This window comes from Lampris incognitus, chromosome 5 (genome assembly GCF_029633865.1).
Source record: "Lampris incognitus isolate fLamInc1 chromosome 5, fLamInc1.hap2, whole genome shotgun sequence".
NCBI lineage: Eukaryota > Metazoa > Chordata > Actinopteri > Lampriformes > Lampridae > Lampris > Lampris incognitus.
Genome location: NC_079215.1, coordinates 69,000,224 through 69,019,681, shown reverse-complemented (window position 1 = coordinate 69,019,681; position 19,458 = coordinate 69,000,224). Strand labels below are relative to the sequence as shown.

The window sequence follows — 19,458 nt, the reverse complement described above, 5'->3', positions numbered from 1 at the left end:
GTATTTTTATTAATACCATCAGTAGAGATGTCCCGATACCACTTTTCACTACTGATACCACAACTTAAGCTATTTGCCGATACCAATATCACTCTGATATTTAGTGTGACTGCTGCAGCATTGACACTCTTGTTATTCGATTATTATCATTATTCGCTCCGTCGTACCCTCACCAAGACCCCGAGATACTTGAACTCCTTCACTCGAGGCAACAACTCATCCGCAACCCGGAGGGAGCAATTCACCATTTTCCGGTAGAGAACCATGGTCTCAGACTTGGAGGTGCTGACTCTCATCCCGGCCATTTCACACTCAGCTGCAAACCACCCCAGTGTGCGCTGAAGGTCACGTTCTGATGAAGCCAACAAAACCACATCATCTGCGAAGAGCAGAGATGCAATTCTGAGGTTCCCAAAATGGACACACTCCTCACCTTGGCTGCTCCTTGAGATCCTGTCCATGAATATCACAAACAGAATGGGAGAGACAAGGGACCACCTTGGCGGAGTCCGACACCCACTGAAAACCTGTTTGACTTTGTGCCGAGAATGTGGACACAGCTCTCCCTTTGGTTATACAAGGACTGGATGTCTTGGAGCAACTGCCCCAGTACCTGTGGAGCGGCAGAACGGTGTGGTGGGTCCCACTGCTCAGCCTCCCTGGGAAAGTCTACTCTAGGGTGCTGGAAAGGAGGCTCTGACTGATTGTTGAGCCTCAGACCCAGGAGGAACAATGCGGATTCCGTCCTGGCCGTGGAACAATGGACCATTTTAACAACTATAATACTATTTTTAAACAATTTAAATTTCAGAGGGACATGGTGGAACTTGAATAGCAAAATTGAAAAAGTGAAAAATTACCTGAAAAACAAAACAGAAAACACATATTGCTAATCTAACAAACCTAACAAGGCCTATAAAACGTGACATGTAAAAAAAGAACTGAAAATAAATATTGAAACAGTCCCAAACAACGACCAGGACTTAAAAACTCCTAGAACGACCACCACGGTGTTTAAACTCTATATTGTGTCAAGATAAATACCCAGTTGAGATACTAATGCATTACATGTGTTAGTGTGTCTGTTATGAAACTAACTGACACCAAAATTAACGCTTCAACAACTTTAATACTATTTTTCAAACAATTTAAAATGGCTGCTGTCCAACGCCTGTAAATACTGCAACACCTCGGTGGTAGTCATAGTGCGTCTGTAATGGTGTCTGTACCCAGACATGTTGGCAGTAATCACAAATCAAGTTTAGACTATTTCTCTGCACTGGAGGACGCTAGTGTGTTTCTAGGACAGAGCAACGAACTTCACGCAGGAAATGATGCGACCAACATACGTCATAAATACTGACATGACGCACACCATCACCCACAAATTACGAGTGGTCATGCTGACCGCTCATGGTGGTATTGGGTAGATCTTATCATAACTCTTTTTTTTGTGTGCAGTTGATCTAAAACTCATTTTAATGCAAACATATGCAAGCGGCGGGTCTGTATCTTTTTTTTTCTTCACAAAGTTATTAAACTTTGAAAATCCAAAATGGTCATAATGACCGACTTGGTTGTTCTAGTGTTGAGGTTCACGTGGCCTCGATTGCTCGGTCGTGCTGATTTGCCCTGTACAACATCAGGAAAGTTAGACCCTACCTGTCTGAGCATGCAGCACAACTCCTGGTACAGGCTCTTGTTGGACCACGCACTGAGTCCTGCAACTCCTTACTGGCAGGTCTCCCTGCATGCACTTTCAAACCTCTGCTAATGATCCAGAACGCGGCGGCATGTCTGGTCTTCAACCACCCCAAAACAACACATGTCACTCCACTGTTCATATGCCTCCACTGTTCATATGCCTCCACTGGCTCCTGGTTGCTGCCCACATCAAATTCAAAACCTTAATGCTCGCTTACAAAACAGCAACTAAAATGGCTCCCGCCTACCTGAACTCACTCACTCCGTCCCTACCTGAACTCCCTTATTCAGGTCTACACTCAGTCTCTACCTGAACTCCCTTATTCAGGTCTACACTCAGTCTCTACCTGAACTCCCTTATTCAGGTCTACACTCAGTCTCTACCAGAACTCCCTCATTTAGATCTACACTCAGTCCCTACCTGAACTCCCTCATTCAGGTCTACACTCAGTCCCTACCTGAACTCCCTCATTTAGATCTACACTCAGTCCCTACCTGAACCCCCTCATTTAGGTCTACACTCAGTCCCTACCTGAACTCCCTTATTCAGGTCTACACTCAGTCTCTACCTGAACTCCCTCATTCAGGTCTACACTCAGTCCCTACCTGAACTCCCTCATTTAGATCTACACTCAGTCCCTACCTGAACCCCCTCATTTAGGTCTACACTCAGTCCCTACCTGAACTCCCTCATTCAGGTCTACACTCAGCCCCTACCTGAATCCCCTCATTCAGGTCTACACTCAGTCCCGCTCACTATGCTCTGCCAATGAAAGGCGCCTGGCATTTCCGCCACAACTGGGCCTAAGTCACTAGCCAGACTCTTCTGTTCTGTAGTTCCCTGGTGGTGGAATGAGTTACCAAACTCCATGGATCCGCTGAGTCCCTCTCCATCTTTAAGAAGAAGCTAAAGACCCAGCTCTTTCTCTAACACCTCCACACCTGATGGTATTAATATAAAAAATCCCTTCTATGCACCCTATGCCTTCCCTTTGTGCACTGCCTTTGACACCTATGTCCTATCAGACTCGAACCTAGTTTTTTGGCACTTACTTGCGTTGTCGCCTCCTGACTAGATCCTTGCTTGTGTTGTGTAGTTCTCAGATGTGCGTTGCTCTGGATAAAAGTGTCTGCTGAATGAAACTGTACCATTGTAATGCCTTCAGTTTTACTACCTTCAGGAAATGCCAACGCGTTTTCATATCATTCTGAAATTAAAGGTGTACTGCATCATAAAGTAAAAAACACAAATCTCAAGCTCCTGCAGACTTGAGTAGTGTGTGATGTGGTGTGGATGGGTGGTGTCTGGGAGGACTTTGCCAGGAAACATGACAGGGTGCATAGTGTTTTCATCTTCATCATAGCAGTCAAATGAGGGAGAAGGCAGGTAGTGTTGAGTTTGAAGAAGTGAAGGTGTTGTGTCTAACTAGCAGATATGACAGAACAAGCTGGTAGAAGACCTTTACCAACACATAGTACTACATCAATAAGTACAACTCATAGTACTACATCAATAAGTACAACTCAGGTTCCACCATGGTTTTATGCAGGCTGAATAATCCAGGTAAGATATTCAAAGAAAGTTGAATCAGTTCATCTGGACACAAGGGCAGAAACAGTTCATCACTTATCTAGTGACCTTCAGAAGAGGTCACTGAGATGGTTCTTTTGTTTGTTTCTGGCACAAGAGCACTGTTGAGGCAAGATTGAGATAGTTTGGACATGTGAGGAGGAGAGATGCTGGGTATATTGGGAGAAGGATGCTGAATATGGAGCTACCAGGGAAGAGGAGAAGAGGAAGGCCAAAGAGGAGGTTTATGGATGTGGTGAGGGAGGACATGCAGGTGACTGGTGTGATAGAGGAAGATGCAGAGGACAGGAAGAGCTGGAAACAGATGATCCACTGTGGTGCCCCCTAACGGGAGCAGTTGAAAATAGTAGTAGTAGTAATAATGATAATAATCATTGCATTTATATAGCACTTTAGTGCTATATAAATGCAGTGGTTATTAGCAGAGTAGTAGTAGTAGTAGTAGAAGACAAGAGCACTGTTGACTCTCATTCATTTGGAATGGAGCTCAAATAACTCTCCCCTCACCAACACCTAATCCTAATAATAATAATCATTACATTTATATTGCACTTTATCTTGATACCCAAGCGCTTCACAGTGAAGGGTACTCACCTCAACCAACCCTAAAGGTGTAGCACCACCTGGGTGATGCACGGCAGCCGTTTTGCACCAGAACATCAGCCTGAGGTAGAGTGGGAGGAAATCATTGAGCCTATGTCACTGGGGGGTGATTGGGTGGCCAGATGGAGAGAGCCAGGTGCATAGTGTGTCTACGTCGAAGACGCAAAGTGACGATAAAACCTAGATAGTCAGGACTGTAGCTTTAAGTTGATTGACTTGAGAAGAAGATAGGTTCAATTAAAAGCTCTTTTTCCCCAGACGGTGAGTCTCGTGGACAGCGCCGCCATCGTTACTTCAGGAAGTCACGTGGTGGGGGAGGAAAAGGGACAGAACTTCTGATAATTCCCTCGCCATCTTATGGGGGGCGTCCACACCCATCTCAGAACGCTATGCCCCCCCGCTTCCAGCCAGCTACTCCAGGCCGCCCCGGGATCCAGGACTATGACCCCTATGCTCCCCCCTCTAGATCCCCCCGCTACGGAGCTACCAGGTGGGTTTAAAGATCCTGAACCAGTCTGGTGAACAGTCTTGACAGAACATTGACTCTGATTGTCTTGTGTGTGTGTGTGTGTGTGTGTGGTTCTATCATGGGTTCTGATCAGAAGCTCTGGACGGTTCCTGAACCGTCACGTGATTGGTCCACAGTTGACCTATTATCACCCGGGGAGACGTTATTACCACAGCTATGACAACTGCGCCTTCCGCTCACGGTAAGCAGTAATGCTAAACTTTATGCTAAACCTTGTTTATATGCAGGTATCTTTACAAGAAAATGAAAAAAGTCATCTAGGGTCTAGCAGAAGTAGCTAGGGGACCTGACCATGAAAGGTATCAAAAGTTATAAAAACATAAAACCAATTATAAAACTGATGGGAAGCTAGTGAAGGGCAGCTAAAGCCGGTGTAATATGCTCGAGTTTCGTGATCCAGTTGTTGGCCTTGCAACCACATTTTGTAGCACCTGAGAAAGTTGGCTGTAAAGGGGGTATAATGACCTTCTCTACTCCAACTAAGAAGATGCACAGGCTTCACCAGCTCTGTTCAGATCTTCGCTGCATAAAAAAGGACCTTATTGTAGAAGTATTTTTAACCCAGCCCCTGAGCATGCACAGGCCAGTACATTTTTGGTGCCGGTCCAAGTCCTGGATGGGAAGGGTCGCATCAGGAAGGGCATCTGGCATAGAACCTTTGCCAAATCAAATATGCGGCTCATAAATCTGAGAAAATGTGAAGCGCTTTGGGTGTCTAGAAAAGCGCTATATAAATGTGATGATGATTTCCATACCGGATCGGTCACAGCCTGGGTTACCAACGACTGCCACGGTACTGTTGGCCAGCAAGGTGCCGGTGGAAGCTATGTTACTCTAGTTCAGAGGCAGATGGAGAGGAGGAAGGGTAGGAGTGTGGAGGTGAAAGTCAGAACTTTGAATGTTGGCACTATGACTGGTAAAGGAGAGAGCTGGCTGATATGTTGGGGAGAAGAAAGGTAGGTATACTGTGTGTGCAAGAGACCAGGTGGAAGGGGAGTAAGGCCAGGAGCATCGGAGGTGGGTTCAAACTCTTCTACCATGGTGTGGATGGGAGGAGGGATGAGGTGAGGTGGTTCTGAGGGAGGAGTGTGTCAGGAGTGTGTTGGAGGTGGAGGGAGTCAGACAGAGTGATGAGTATGAACGTGGAAATCAAAAGTGTGTTGATGAATATTATCAGGGTATGTGCCCCACAAGTTGGGTGTGAGATGGAAGAAAAAGAAGAATTCTGGAGTGAGTTGGATGAAGTAGTGGTACGTATACCCAAGGGGGAGAGAGTGGTGACTGGAGCGGACTTCAATGGGCATGTTGGTGGAGGGAACAGAGGTGATGAGGTGATGGGCAGGTGTGGTGTCGAGGAGAGAAATGTGGAAGGACAGATGGTGGATTTTGCGAAAAGGATGGAAATGGCTGAGGTGAATACATATTTCAGGAAGAGGGAGGAACACAGGGTGACGTACAAGAGTGGAGGAAGGTGCACACAGGTGGACTATATCTTATGTAAGAGGCGTGCTCTGAAAGGGATTGGAGACTGCAAGGTGGTGACGGGAGAACGTAGCTAGGCAGCATCGGATGGTGGTCTGTGGGATGACTTTGGAGATCAAGAAAAGGAAGCAAGTGAAGGCAGAGCCAAGGATCAAATGGTGGAAGTTGAAGAAAACTGTTGTGTGGAGTTCAGGGAGGAGTTAAGACAGATGCAAGGTGGTAGTGAAGAGTTAGCGGATGGCTGGGCAACCACTGCAGAAATAGTGAGGGAGACAGCTAGGAAGGTACTTGGTGTGTCATCAGGACAGAGGAAGGAAGACAAGGAGACTTGGTTGTGGAATGAGGAAGTACAGCAAAGTATACATAGGAAGAGGTTGGCAAAGAAGAAGTGAGATAGTCAGTTGAATAAAGTAGACAGGAGTGCTGGGAGATGCAGCCTAAAGCTAAGAGAGAGGTGGCGCAAGCCAAGGAAAAGGTGTATGGTGAGTTGTATGACAGGTTAGACACTAAGGAAGGAGAAAAGGACTTGTACCGATTGGCTAGACAGAGGGACTGAGCTGCAAAGGATGTGCAGCAAGTTAGGGTGATCAAGGATAGAGATGGAAATGTGCTGACAAGCGAGGAGAGTGTGCTGAGAAGGTGGAAGGAGTACTTTGAGGGTCTGATGAATGAAGAAAATGAGAGAGAGAGAGAAGGTTGGATGATGTAGGGATAGTGAATCAGGAAGTGCAGTGGATTAGCAAGGAGGAAGTGAGGGCAGCTATGAAGAGGATGAAGAGTGGAAAGGCAGTTGGTCCTGATGACATACATGTGGAGGCATGGAGATGTTTAGGAGATTTCTCCAGATTCTCTGAATCTTGTGATGATATTATGGACTGGAGATGAGGAAATCCCTAAATTCCTTGCAACTGTGCGTTGAGAAACGTTGTTCTTAAACTGTTGGACTATTTTCTCACGCAGTTGTTCACAAAGTGGTGAACCTCGCCCCATCCTTGCTTGTGAACAACTGAGCCTTTCAGGGATGCTCCTTTTATACCCAATCATGACCCTCACCTGTTTCCAGTTAACCTGTTCACCTGTGGAATGTTCCAAACAGGTGCTTTTAGAGCTTTCCTCAACTTTCCCAGTCTTAAGTTGCCCCTGTCCCAGCTTCTTTGGAATGTGTTGCAGGCATCAAATTCAAAATGAGTGAATATTTGCAAAAAACAATAAAGTTTATCAGTTTGAACATTAAATATCTCGTCTTTGTGTGTATTCAGTTGAATATAGGTGGAAAAGGATTTGCAAATCATTGTATTTTGTTTTTATTCACGTTTTACCCAACGTCCCAACTTCATTGGAATTGGGGTTTGTATATCAAAATCAAAACCAATGACCAGTTTCATATGCAAATATGGTGTGACCATTAACTAGAGTTACAATGGTCATGTGTACTATTCACAGAGGATTTGGGAATGTTTGCAATCACAGCATTGTAAGATGGTGACAGATGTACTCTTAGGCCCACTCCTTGGTTCAGGGATGGACATTCCCTCTTAATATAGATGGCCTCTTTGTTGGCTGCAGTCTACACCCACCTGCAGGCCAGTGGCCAGTCTTTCAAGGATAAGGATGTCCACATCCTTGAAAGGGAGCAACGCTGATTTGAACGAGGAGTCAAAGAGGCCATCTAGTTAATGATCTCACTCTAGTTAATGGTCATGCCCATATCTGCATATGAAACCGGTCGTTGGTTTTGGTCGTTATACAACTGTATTGTTTATAAGGGTGGGGATACCTGCAGTCAGCTGGGACTAAAGAGGTCACGCTGCTATAGTAAGTATACCTTAAAGAGGTGTACTTACTATAGCAGCTGGATAGCTCAGTAGGTAAGAATGCCGGCTTTCCTGCTGGAGATTGGGGGTTCAAACCCGGGTTGGGATGAATGTCCAGTAATAGTCCATGGCTTAAACCCCTAATGCTTTCCTTGCCAATTACTTCATACATGAGTGAGAGTGACACGAATAGTCATACTGGCTCGGATGTTGCCCTGTGTTAACAAGGTCCATGTCAGATGTTGGGGAGCCAGGACAACCTGATGAGAAATGGGCTACTGAAACAAGACATTCATGGACAAGGGCCAAGAACCTGGAAACGATGGAATGATACTATAACAGACCCCAAGAGAGAGGTTGTATGAAGCGTATGTGGGAACTGTGGACCAGTAGGAGACCTACTTCCACACTGACTCACAAGCATCTAGTGCAGGGGTGGGCAATCTTATCCAGAAAGGGCCGGTGTGGGTGCAGGTCTTTGTTCCAACCAAGCAGTTACACACCTGTGCCTCCTAATCAAGTTTCTCAGCAAAGACTACTGGATGATTAGTTGGATCAGGTGTGTAACTGTTTGGTTGTAACAAAGACTTGGCACCCACACCGGCCTTTCAGCTTGAATGTCAATAGAAGGAAGCTACTGTGAAGACGCTCCAACAGGATGACCCATACTGATCAGTACCTAAGGTGTGACTCATCATCCACTCGAGCACAAACTAGGAGTCATCAGGACGCTGTACCACCGAGCTGACAACGTCCCCACTGACACAACGGCCGGGGAAGGGGAGAAATCCCACATTAAACAGGCCCTGGTTAAGTGTGGTTATCCTGCTGGGCATTTGTCAAAGCCAGGAAGACGCCCAAACAGTGCACCAGTCCATCGAAGAGAGGAGAAGGACAACAGTTGGCTAAGAGTAAACCCGTAGTGATTCTGTATCTGGCTGGAGTGTCGGAAAAGTTGAGACGTGTATTTTCCAAAACATTTTGTCTTGGTTGCCTTCAAAGACCAAAACACGCTGCACCAAGTATCAGGTCCCCTGGCACAACCAGAGTAATATAGTTTACACTGTTAAGTGCTGAGAGAATTGCCATGACGTGTACATCAGGGTAACCAAACAGATGCTGGTGAAGAGGATGTTACAACATAGAATAGCTACCTTGTCAGGCCAGGGCTCCACAGTCTATACCATCTACAGACCAGGACTCCACAGTCTACACCATCTACAGGCCAGTAGCCACTCTTTCAGGGATGAGGATCTGCACATCCTTGATAGGGAGGAACGCTGGTTTGAATGGGGAGTCAAAAGAAGCCATCTATGTGACGAGGGGGGGAGGGTACATTTGTTGCCATCTTACAACGCCGTGATTCCAACTGTTCCCCAATCCTCTGTGAATAGTACACATGGCCATTGTAACTCTAGTTAATGGTCATGCCAATCTGCATATGAAACCGATTGTTGTTTTGGGTTGTTATGCCACTGTATTGTTTATAAGGGTGGGGACACCTGCAGTCAGGTGAGACTGAAGAGGTCACTTAGACGAGTGATGAACATTTCTGCCACTAAAGTGTCCAGAGCAACTGATTCACCTTTCCGGGATTTTACCTTGATTATTGAGCATGCATTAAGACATACTAAGGACAGACATACACTAACAGTGCTGATGATGGTTGTTTAATCGAGTCTCTCCTTTGCAGGTGTTGGTAAGGTGAGCACTGTTTGAGCTCCATTCCAAATGAATGAGGGCCAGCATGAGGGCCTTAACTCCTTCACACTCAACACTACCCGCCTTCTTCCTCATTTGACTATTGGTTTTTTTTGAGGGGGGGCGATTTTTGCCCTCTTTTTCTCCCCAATTGTTCTTGGCCAATTATCCTACTCTTCTGAGCCGTCCCAGTCACCGCTCCACCCCCTCTGCTGATCCGGGGAGGGCTGCAGACTACCACATGTCTCCTTTGATACATGTGGAGTCACCAGCCACTTCTTTTCATCTGACAGTGAGGAGTTTCACCAGGGGGATGTAGCACGCGGGAGGATCACGCTATTCCCCCCCAGTTCCCCCTCCCCCCGAACAGGTGCACCGACCGACCAGAGGAGGTGCTAGTGCAGCGACCAGGACACATACCCACATCTGGCTTCCCACTCACAGACACGGCCAATTGTGTCTGTAGGGATGTCCAACCAAGCCGGAGGTAACACTGGGATTCGAACTGGCGATTCCCGTGTTGGTAGGCAATGGAATAGACCATCACCCCACCCATTTGGCTGCTATTGTGATGAGGGAAATCACTATGCACCCTATAATTTTTCCTAGCAAAGTCCTGCCAGACACTAACCCATCAAATACCACTGAAGTCAGCAGGATTTGGACATGTGGTGTATGTACGACAATAAGTAGTCCACACAGATTTGTTGAGTTGGCTTTCTGATGGACTGAATGCAGTTGAGAATGTGGTGTACGACTGGTTCACTTGAGACACTTCCATATTTTGTCTTTCTGTAGGCGTAGCCGTCGGCAGTTCACAGCTGCCATCAACAAGCCGTGTCAGTTTGGGTACTCCACCGAGGCTGGGGAGGAGTCACCCCAAGACCTGGATGGAGGTGTTGCATACTACCAGCTGGAGGAGGCAGGTGATGCCATCTATCCCCCCCTGCCGGTAAGTAATGGTACAGTCTCTCTGTGGTCCAGTCCATGGAGTCCAGTAAGGCTCCATGAGACCATATGAGGTGGGTCAGGGATGGTGTCTATTTGAAGATCAACCCAGAAGTTATTTAGGTCCATCAGGAATTCTTTATTCTCCATCTCTGGAAAATTAATGATGGGGTTTTGGTTTAACATCTGAAATAAAGGCTGGTCAGCAAAACCTGAAGAGATGTGATGTGTGTTTATGATTATTATCTCATAAATTAAACCCCTTTTCACCAGTTCTGAAGCATGAATGCCACCGAGTATTGGAAGCCAATTCCAGGGTTAATCTGTGAAGGTTGTGTCTGCTGTACGTCACGGCCATGTGTTGGCCACGTGGTTCTCTACACAATATAAACGCTTCACAAGAGGAAGGTTAACTGGCTGATTTTATTCCACAGGGGAAAAAACAAATGTGGGATGCTTGTTAACTGCAGATGTTGTTTGAGCTGTTTAATGTAAATCCCATTTCACTTGTACCACAGAATGAGGTGTGGGAGCCCACAGCTAAAAACATGACTTCTTTTTCAGAACTGGCCAGCCGCACTGCGCTCAGAAGTATTGTTGTGTATTTCACCTGCTTTTTCTTTTAAGCAATATATTTATTAAATTTTGTTTGCAAATTACATCAAAACAAGTAATAGCACAGTACAGCAAACATTTTCACCCTACCCCCCCCCCCCCATAACCCCGTCCCTATAACAAGTAATACAATTCAAAGCAGGGTTAAAGAAGATAATAAAAATAAAAATTAAATTAATAAAAATAATCAAAATAATAATAATTTCTTTCACAGACTGATTAGAGGGTGTGGTTTTTTTCAGTTGCTTTTACGCATATAAACAATCAGATAGAGTTGTTCTGCTCCCCCAGAGCTTGTTCTTGATGAAGCAAGTTACCAACATTAGTATTACGTCTTAAGAAGTACAGAAACAATCCCCAGATTTTATCAAAAACACTTTGTTTACGTCTAACAATATACATTATCTTTTCCATTGACATGTTTGAAGCCATTTCTTTAACCCACATACCAATTCTTGGTCCATCAACACTTTTCCAATTAAGAGCAATTACACGTTTTGCTTGTAATATACACATATCTATAAATCTGAACTCATTGCTATGTAAATGTGGGATGGTAGGATATAAACCAAGAATGAAAAGCTTTGGACTCAATGGTCATTTCTTTGACAAAATTTGATCAATCATATCAACGTCTTGCCAGAAGGTTTTCACTTCCACACATTCCCATATACAGTGAAACAGCGCCCCCCTTGCCTCACTACACTTATACAGGTATCAGGAATATTGTCATTAAACTTGTGAAATTTAACAGGAGTTATATATGTACGCATCAGCCGTTTATACTGTAGAAGCTTTAGGTTGCTGCTAACTGTCTGTCTCTGGGCCTCTTTACATGCCTCACTCCATTCTTCTAAAGATATTTCCTCCTCTATATCTCCCTCCCATCATCTCAGTTTTGTCTCTGATGATTCATCAGATCCAGATACAAATAAGTCATACATAGTTGAAATTAAACCTTTATCATAACAGTGTTTTGTGACTGCAACTTCTAATATAGAAATGGTAGGAATGTCTAATGAATGGCTTTGACAGGATATAAAACTCCTTAGCTGAAGATATTTGAAAAAAGGATTCCTTGGAATGTCATACTTGGTAGATATTTCCTCAAAGGACATGAATACTTCATCCTCCTCCCTGTACATGTCTTGCACTTTCCTTAACCCCTTTTCAGCCCATAATTTAAATCCCCTATCATTTTCCCCTGGTTTGAAATTGGCATTACCCCAAATAGGACTGAAGCGTGACCGGGACACATTTATATTCAAATACTTACAAGCATCGAACCAAACATCAATCATATTCAATATTATAGGGTTGTCTGTATTTTTCTTCAGATATTTACGGTCTGCTGAGTACAAATACAGGTGCAATAGTAAGCCCGGTTTAACAGAGCAGGCTTCCAGATCAATCCAAGCTGGGGGACTTCCAGATGAGAAGTAAAACATAATCGACCTTAATTGTGCTGCCCAGTAATACCATTGGATATTTGGACATTTCAGGCCACCTCGATCATATGGTAGATAAAGTAAAGATAGACGTAATCTAGGACGTCTATTTTGCCAAATAAAGTTGGTAAACAGTTTCTTGATTTTCGTGAACAAAGATGAAGGAAGGGGTAGGGGGATATTCTGGGACAAATAAAGAAATTTGGGAAGTATATTCATCTTTAGGATATTAATCCTGCCGATCATTGAAATAGGTAAGGATGTCCAACGCTCTATCGAAGCAATACTAGCGTCCAGGATGGGCTCATAATTTGACTGAGCAAGCTTATTCACCTCAGGGACAATTTTTATTCCCAAATATGTAAATGTGTCTGTTGGGTTGAAGGTAGAAGCATAAACAAGACCATTCTTCCTCTCTGTTTCATTCAGTAACATTATAGATGATTTGGAGTAATTAACTTTATAACCGGATATTTTCCCAAATGTTTCAATAAGGCTTAGGAGCGCTGGGATAGATTTATGCAGATTTTTAAGCATTAATATCACGTCATCGGCGAAGAGTGCTACCCTGTGCTCCAGATGTCCCTCTCGAATTCCATAAATATGGCTGTGTGTCCTCACCGCTATAGCAAATGGTTCTATCGCTAGGATAAAAAGTAAAGGCCATAAAGGACTCCCTTGAGGGCAACTTATACAAATGTTAAAAGGTTTAGAAACCTTACTATTCGTCAAAACTTCTGCAGTAAGCCCTGTACAAAGCGATCTTACCCATTTGATAAATGTATCCCCAAGGCCAAATCGTGTTAACACCTCAAACAGATAAGGCCATTCAACATGGTCGAAGGCCTTCTCTGCATCAAGTGAAAGTAAGGCCGTGTCAGGCGCCTCCCTCTGACTGTATAAAATATTGAGCACTCGTCTAACGTTATGAAAACCCTGTCTCCCTTGAATGAATCCGTTCTGGTCTTCCCCCACTACTCTAGGTAGAAGATCCTCCAATCTTCTTGCAAGAATTTTACAGAGTATTTTGGTATCAGAATTTAGGAGACTAATTGGATGCATATTTTCACATTTTGTATTTGGTTTCCCCGGTTTTGGGAGTAAAGTGATTAGGGCGCCACTCATAGATGTAGGGAGAAGACCATTCTCAAAGGACTCCTGAAACATCTCCAGGAGGGGTGGTATTAATTTGGTTTGAAATGTTTTATAAATGTCTATAGGGATGCCATCTGGACCCGCTGATTTTCCAGCCTGCATACACCCAATTGCTTCTGCAATTTCCAATGCAGTTACATCTTGATCTAATACTCTACATTCCTCTTCCGAAATTTTAGGAATAGTAAGATTGTCTAGGAATTGTGTTTGCGTGTCCAGATTAGGAGAGCACTCAGAGCTGTATAAATTCCCATAGAAGTCTCTAAAGGCTTCATTAATCTCTGTCGGGTCCACTATAGTTCTACCACTTGGGACTTCAATACAATTAATAGACCTTTCTGTTTGTTGTTGTTTAATGCGCCATGCTAGAAGTTTTCCAGGCTTTCCCCCTGATCATAGTAGGACTGTTTGAGTCTCATTAAATCAGCAGCAGCTTTATTAGCTGCCAATTCATTGTGCTGTGATCTAAGCAGTAGCAGTCTTGCATGAACATCTGTAGGTATATGTCTATTATTATATATTTCTGTTTCCAGTTTTTTAATTTCCTCGTCTAATGTCTTCATTTCAAGTCGTGTAGCCTTTTTCTTGGAGCTAGTGAAGGAAATGATTTGGCCCCTAATAAAGGCTTTGAAAGCCTCCCACCTTGTGCTAGCAGAAGTCTGGGACTTGTTACATTCAAAATACAGGTCAATCTGCTTATCTAAGAAATCTATGAATGTAGGATCCGCAAACCACCTGGGTTGAAAACGCCATCTCGGGGGGGTCGCACACTAAGTTATTATCTTCATAGGTCAAGGATACTGCAGCGTGGTCAGACAGAACTATACTACTATAATGACATTCATCTATTTTGGAGGCAAGTAGTGCTGAAACCAAAAAGTAGTCTATGCGTGAGTGAGTTCTATGAGTACTGGAATAGCAGGAATACTCTACTGCGTTCGGTTTACCATGCCTCCAAACATCAAACAAATTCAATTCCTTCATAAAATTGCAGTTACAGTAGTTCCGTTGTTAAAACGATCTCAGTCTGATACGCTGAAAGAAAGTAGAAAAAGTTGTTGCATGTCTCAATCTTCGCTCATCATTCTGTTTAATGCCATCAGAAAGCAATGACTTTTCACTCGTCGTCGTCGTCGTTTCGCTATAGTTAATGGCAAGACGTCATTAAATTCCCCTGAATTCGAGTTTGGCTTGCTGTTCATCTTTGTTCCAACACTTCTGGGAAGTTTACAACATTGAGGGAGCAGTACAGTGAAAAGTCAACCCTCAGATGGTGAAACAGCCAAGCATAGAAGATTCCACTATCCAAGATGAGTAACACCGTAGTCACCTGACAGTGACTGTAATGATAGTGATAGTAATTGTTTATGGATACTGTTGAAACACTGCCAGTAATGGCATTTGTGGTTGCAATTATGATAATAATAATAAATTAGTTATTGCACAATGCATCATGCTTTTCGTTGCTTAATAACACATTACTATTGTCCTTGTTCTCCAATGCATGATGTTTCAGGGAGGAAAGGGACGTTTTTGGATTGTGGCTCTTGCAAAAAATATTTTTTTGTCAATATGGCTCCTGAGTAGGGCAAGGTTGAGTACCACCGATCTACAGCAGCCTGAACACCTCCCCCGCCCTCTCTACCTCCCCACCCGTCTGCCCCTTTGTCCCAGGTCCTTTCTGTGTGGAGTTTGCATGTTCTCCCCATGTATGTGTGGGTTTCCTCTGGGCGCTTCAGTATCCTCCCACCATCAAAAAGACTGGCATGTTAGGGTTAATACTCCTGCCTGTGTCCCTGACCAAGGCAATGGAAAGAAGAATGGGAGTCAGTCCCTGGGCGCTGCAGCTGCCCACTGCTCCTATACAATAGGATGGGTTAAATGCAGCAAAAAAAATTCATTGTAACCTGTACAATGACACAAATAAAGTGGCTTTCTTTCTTTCTTTCTTTCAGTAGGAATGAGAAGCTCATTGTTTTCTGGATCCCATCTAATCTTGTTAGGACTGTCTTTGTGCATCCTCAATAATTGACTTGTTAAGGACTGTCTCCCAGCTATCTTTTCACTCATCACAGAACTCATTAACTCCTCCTTCAGCTCTGGTTCAGTTTCCCATACACTTAAACTCGCTGCTGTTACCCCCATCCTCAAAAAATCTGGACTCAACCCTAATATCATGAGCAATTTCCAGCTCATCTCCAATTTCCCCTATCTGTCAGAAATACTGGAACATATTGTCGCCTCACAACTCAAAACTCACCTCATCTCCAATGACCTGTTCGAATCATTTCAATCTGGTTTCCACTCACAGCACAGAAACAGCCCTCCTTAAAGTCATTAACGATTTCCTCTCCTCAGACTCTGGCCACCTCAGCATTCTCATCCTCCTCAACCTCACTGCAGCTTTTGACACCATTAACCACACCATTCTTCTCCCCTACTTTGAATCCTCCCTCAACATCACCGGTATTGTCCTCACCTGACTAAAGTCATATCTCACGAACAGCCAACAGTTTATCAGCATCAACAACTGCACCTCCTTCACCGCTCTTTGGTCCCAAGGTGTTCCGCAGGGTTTGGTGCTTGGTCCTCTCTTGTTCATCCTTCACATGCTCCCCCTTGGTAACATCATACGTCATCATATTCTCCACTTCAACTGCTCTGTCGATGACATCCAGTTCTACATCTCCGCTAAGTCCATCATCATTACAGCTCACGCCACTCTGACCACACTGAAATCAAATCATGGATGCAAGCCAACTTCCTCAAATTAAATTGTGATAAATCTGACATGATTATCACTGGTCCCAAACCACTCACAACTGCTGCCTCACCATCGATAACTCCACTCTGTCTCCCTTCCCACAAATCCACATCCTCAGAGTCATTTGATACCAACCTCTTCCATGACCATGTCAATCAAATCACCAGAACTGCTTTTTCCACCTAAAAAGCATAGCTCGTCTCTGCCTATCACTCTCCTTTCCTGCTGCCAGAACTTTGATCCATGCCTTCATCACATCCAGAATTGACTACTGCAGTAACATTGTTTAAACAAACTCCCATAAATCCAGAACTCTGCTGCTCGCTTGCTCACCCGCTCCCACGCCCTTGACCACATCACCGCTGTCCTCCAGAACATTGATTGGTTCCCTGTCCCACAATGGATCCAATTCAAAGTCCTTCTCACTCCCAAAGCCCCCAGGCCCCCTCCAACCTCACCGACCTTCGCCACTACCATACTCCTTCCCATAGCCTTCGCTCCTCCTATGCCAACCTCCTGTCTCCACCACACAGGAACAAGCACCAGACCTGAGGTGACGGAGCCTTCTCGATAGCTGCCCCCTCCCTCTGGAACTCTCCCCAAACACATCAGAGACTGCAGGAATCTGTCCATGTTCAAATCATTAATCAAAACTCACCTTTTCAGAATTGCTTTTAATGTATGATTAATGTGTGTGGTATTTTTTTGGTGTGTTGCTTTTATGTTCATTTTAACGTATGCAGTAGTGTCGTGGAGTACTCTGAAAAGCACTCTATAATATAAAATGTTGTCGTCATCGTCGTACAATTCTACAAAATTGGGTGATGTGACATTGCTAAAATGTTAGCTTCCTCCATTTTGGTCGTTCCCTCTTGACCTCCCTGTCAGAGGTCAACGCAGTCAAAGCAGTTTTGTTATTGGTCTACTGCACAAATTTGCTTAACAGAGTTCACCAAAGTTCAACTCTACACATGGGTATAGCATGAATTTACCTGGCTCTGGGAGGCAAATCAACTGAACATGTACACTACCGTTCAAAAGTTTGGGATCACCCAAACAATTTCGTGTTTTCCATGAAAAGTCACACTTATTCACCACCATATGTTGTGAAATGAATAGAAAATAGAGTCAAGACATTGACAAGGTTAGAAATAATGATTTTTATTTGAAATAAGATTTTTTTTACATCAAACTTTGCTTTCGTTAAAGAATCCTCCATTTGCAGCAATTACAGCATTGCAGACCTTTGGCATTCTAGCTGTTAATTTGTTGAGGTAATCTGGAGAAATTGAAGATGCCAGTTGGGGACCTGTGAGGCGTCTGTTTCTCAAACTAGAGACTCTAATGTACTTATCTTCTTGCTCAGTTGTGCAACGCGGCCTCCCACTTCTTTTTCTACTCTGGTTAGAGCCTGTTTGTGCTGTCCTCTGAAGGGAGTAGTACACACCGGTGTAGGAAATCTTCAATTTCTTAGCAATTTCTCGCATGGAATAGCCTTCATTTCTAAGAACAAGAATAGACTGTCGAGTTTCAGATGAAAGTTCTCTTTTTCTGGCCATTTTGAGCGTTTAATTGACCCCACAAATGTGATGCTCCAGAAACTCAATCTGCTCAAAGAAGTGCCCATCCAACCAATCCAACTTGTGGGAGCTGCTTCTGGAAGCGTGGGGTGCAATTTCTCCAGATTACCTCAACAATTAACAGCTAGAATGCCAAAGGTCTGCAATGCTGTAATTGCTGCAAATGGAGGATTCTTTGACGAAAGCAAAGTTTGATGTAAAAAAAATCTTATTTCAAATACAAATCATTATTTCTAACCTTGTCAATGTCTTGACTCTATTTTCTATTCATTTCACAACATATGGTGGTGAATAAGTGTGACTTTTCATGGAAAACACCAAATTGTTTGGGTGATCCCAAACTTTTGAACGGTAGTGTACATTCTATTCAAATGAATTGAATTTGGTGTGCAATTTTGCTGTCATACATACATGTCCAGCCATGTGACACATCCTCCTTTTTTACAGTGGCACACCAAACATTAAACGGTATCCGTCTTTATGCATGCTCAATAATCCATCTAAGAAAACCACAGAAAGGTGAATCAGTTCATCTGGACACAACGTTTTGTGGGAGAAACGTTTCATCATCATCGAAGTGACCTCGTCAGTCTCAACTGACTGTAGGTGTCCCCACCCTTATAAACAATACAGTGGTGTAACCACCCAAACCAACAATTGGTTTCATATGCAAATAGGCGTGACCACCAACTAGAGTTTCAGTGGCCATGAGTACTTTTTAGAGGATTGTGGAATAGTTACAATCGCAGCATTGTAAGATGGCGACAGATGACAACCGCTACCTGAGCGTAAACCAGTGGTGATTCTGTATGTGGTGGGAGTGTCAGGACAGTTGAAATGCGCATTTTCCAAACACCACATCTCGGTTGCTTTCAAACCCCAAAACACTGCACCAGAAGTTGGTCCACCCCAAGGATCGGGTCCCCCGACACAAACAGAGCAATATAGTGTAGCTGTTAAATGCCAGGAGGATTGCCATGACCTGTACATTGGGGAAACTAAACAGACGCTGGCCAAGAGGATGACACAACACAGGAGAGCTAACACGTCAGACCAGGACTCCACAGTCTACACCATCTACAGACCAGGACTCCACAGTCTACACCATCTAGAGACCAAGACTCCACAGTCTACACCATCTACAGACAAGGACTCCACAGTCTACACTGTCTATAGGCCAGTGGCCAATCTTTCAGGGATGAGGATGTGCATGTCCTTGATAGGGAGGAACGCCGGTGTTAACGGGGAGTCAAAGATGCCATCTAAGTTAAGGAAGGAACGACCATCTTTGAACCGGGGGGGCTAAGAGTACATTTGTCGCCACTAAACGTTGTGTCCAGATGAACTGATTCACCTTTCTGTGTTTAAACTGAATCATTGTATAACATGACAAATGATCCCCCCTCTAGTGGTGAGAGGTGGTAATACTGGTTATTAACAATGTGAAAATGGCAGCAGCTGCCGTGTAAAAATTTTCCACAGTGACGAGTCTAAATTGGAGCGTTAATTGTAATAAGATACCGT

General features: G+C 44.1%; 1 protein-coding gene across 1 annotated transcript in view; it reads left to right on the top strand.

The window, feature by feature from the left end:
* Nucleotides 1-19,458, top strand: part of alg13 (ALG13 UDP-N-acetylglucosaminyltransferase subunit) — an 88,510-nt gene that overhangs the window by 43,594 nt on the left and 25,458 nt on the right. The window contains exons 13-15 of the mRNA XM_056280595.1: nt 4,157-4,388; nt 4,501-4,608; nt 10,223-10,376. Coding sequence (XP_056136570.1) covers nt 4,157-4,388; nt 4,501-4,608; nt 10,223-10,376 — 494 coding nt within the window. The remainder of the gene's footprint in view (nt 1-4,156; nt 4,389-4,500; nt 4,609-10,222; nt 10,377-19,458) is intronic.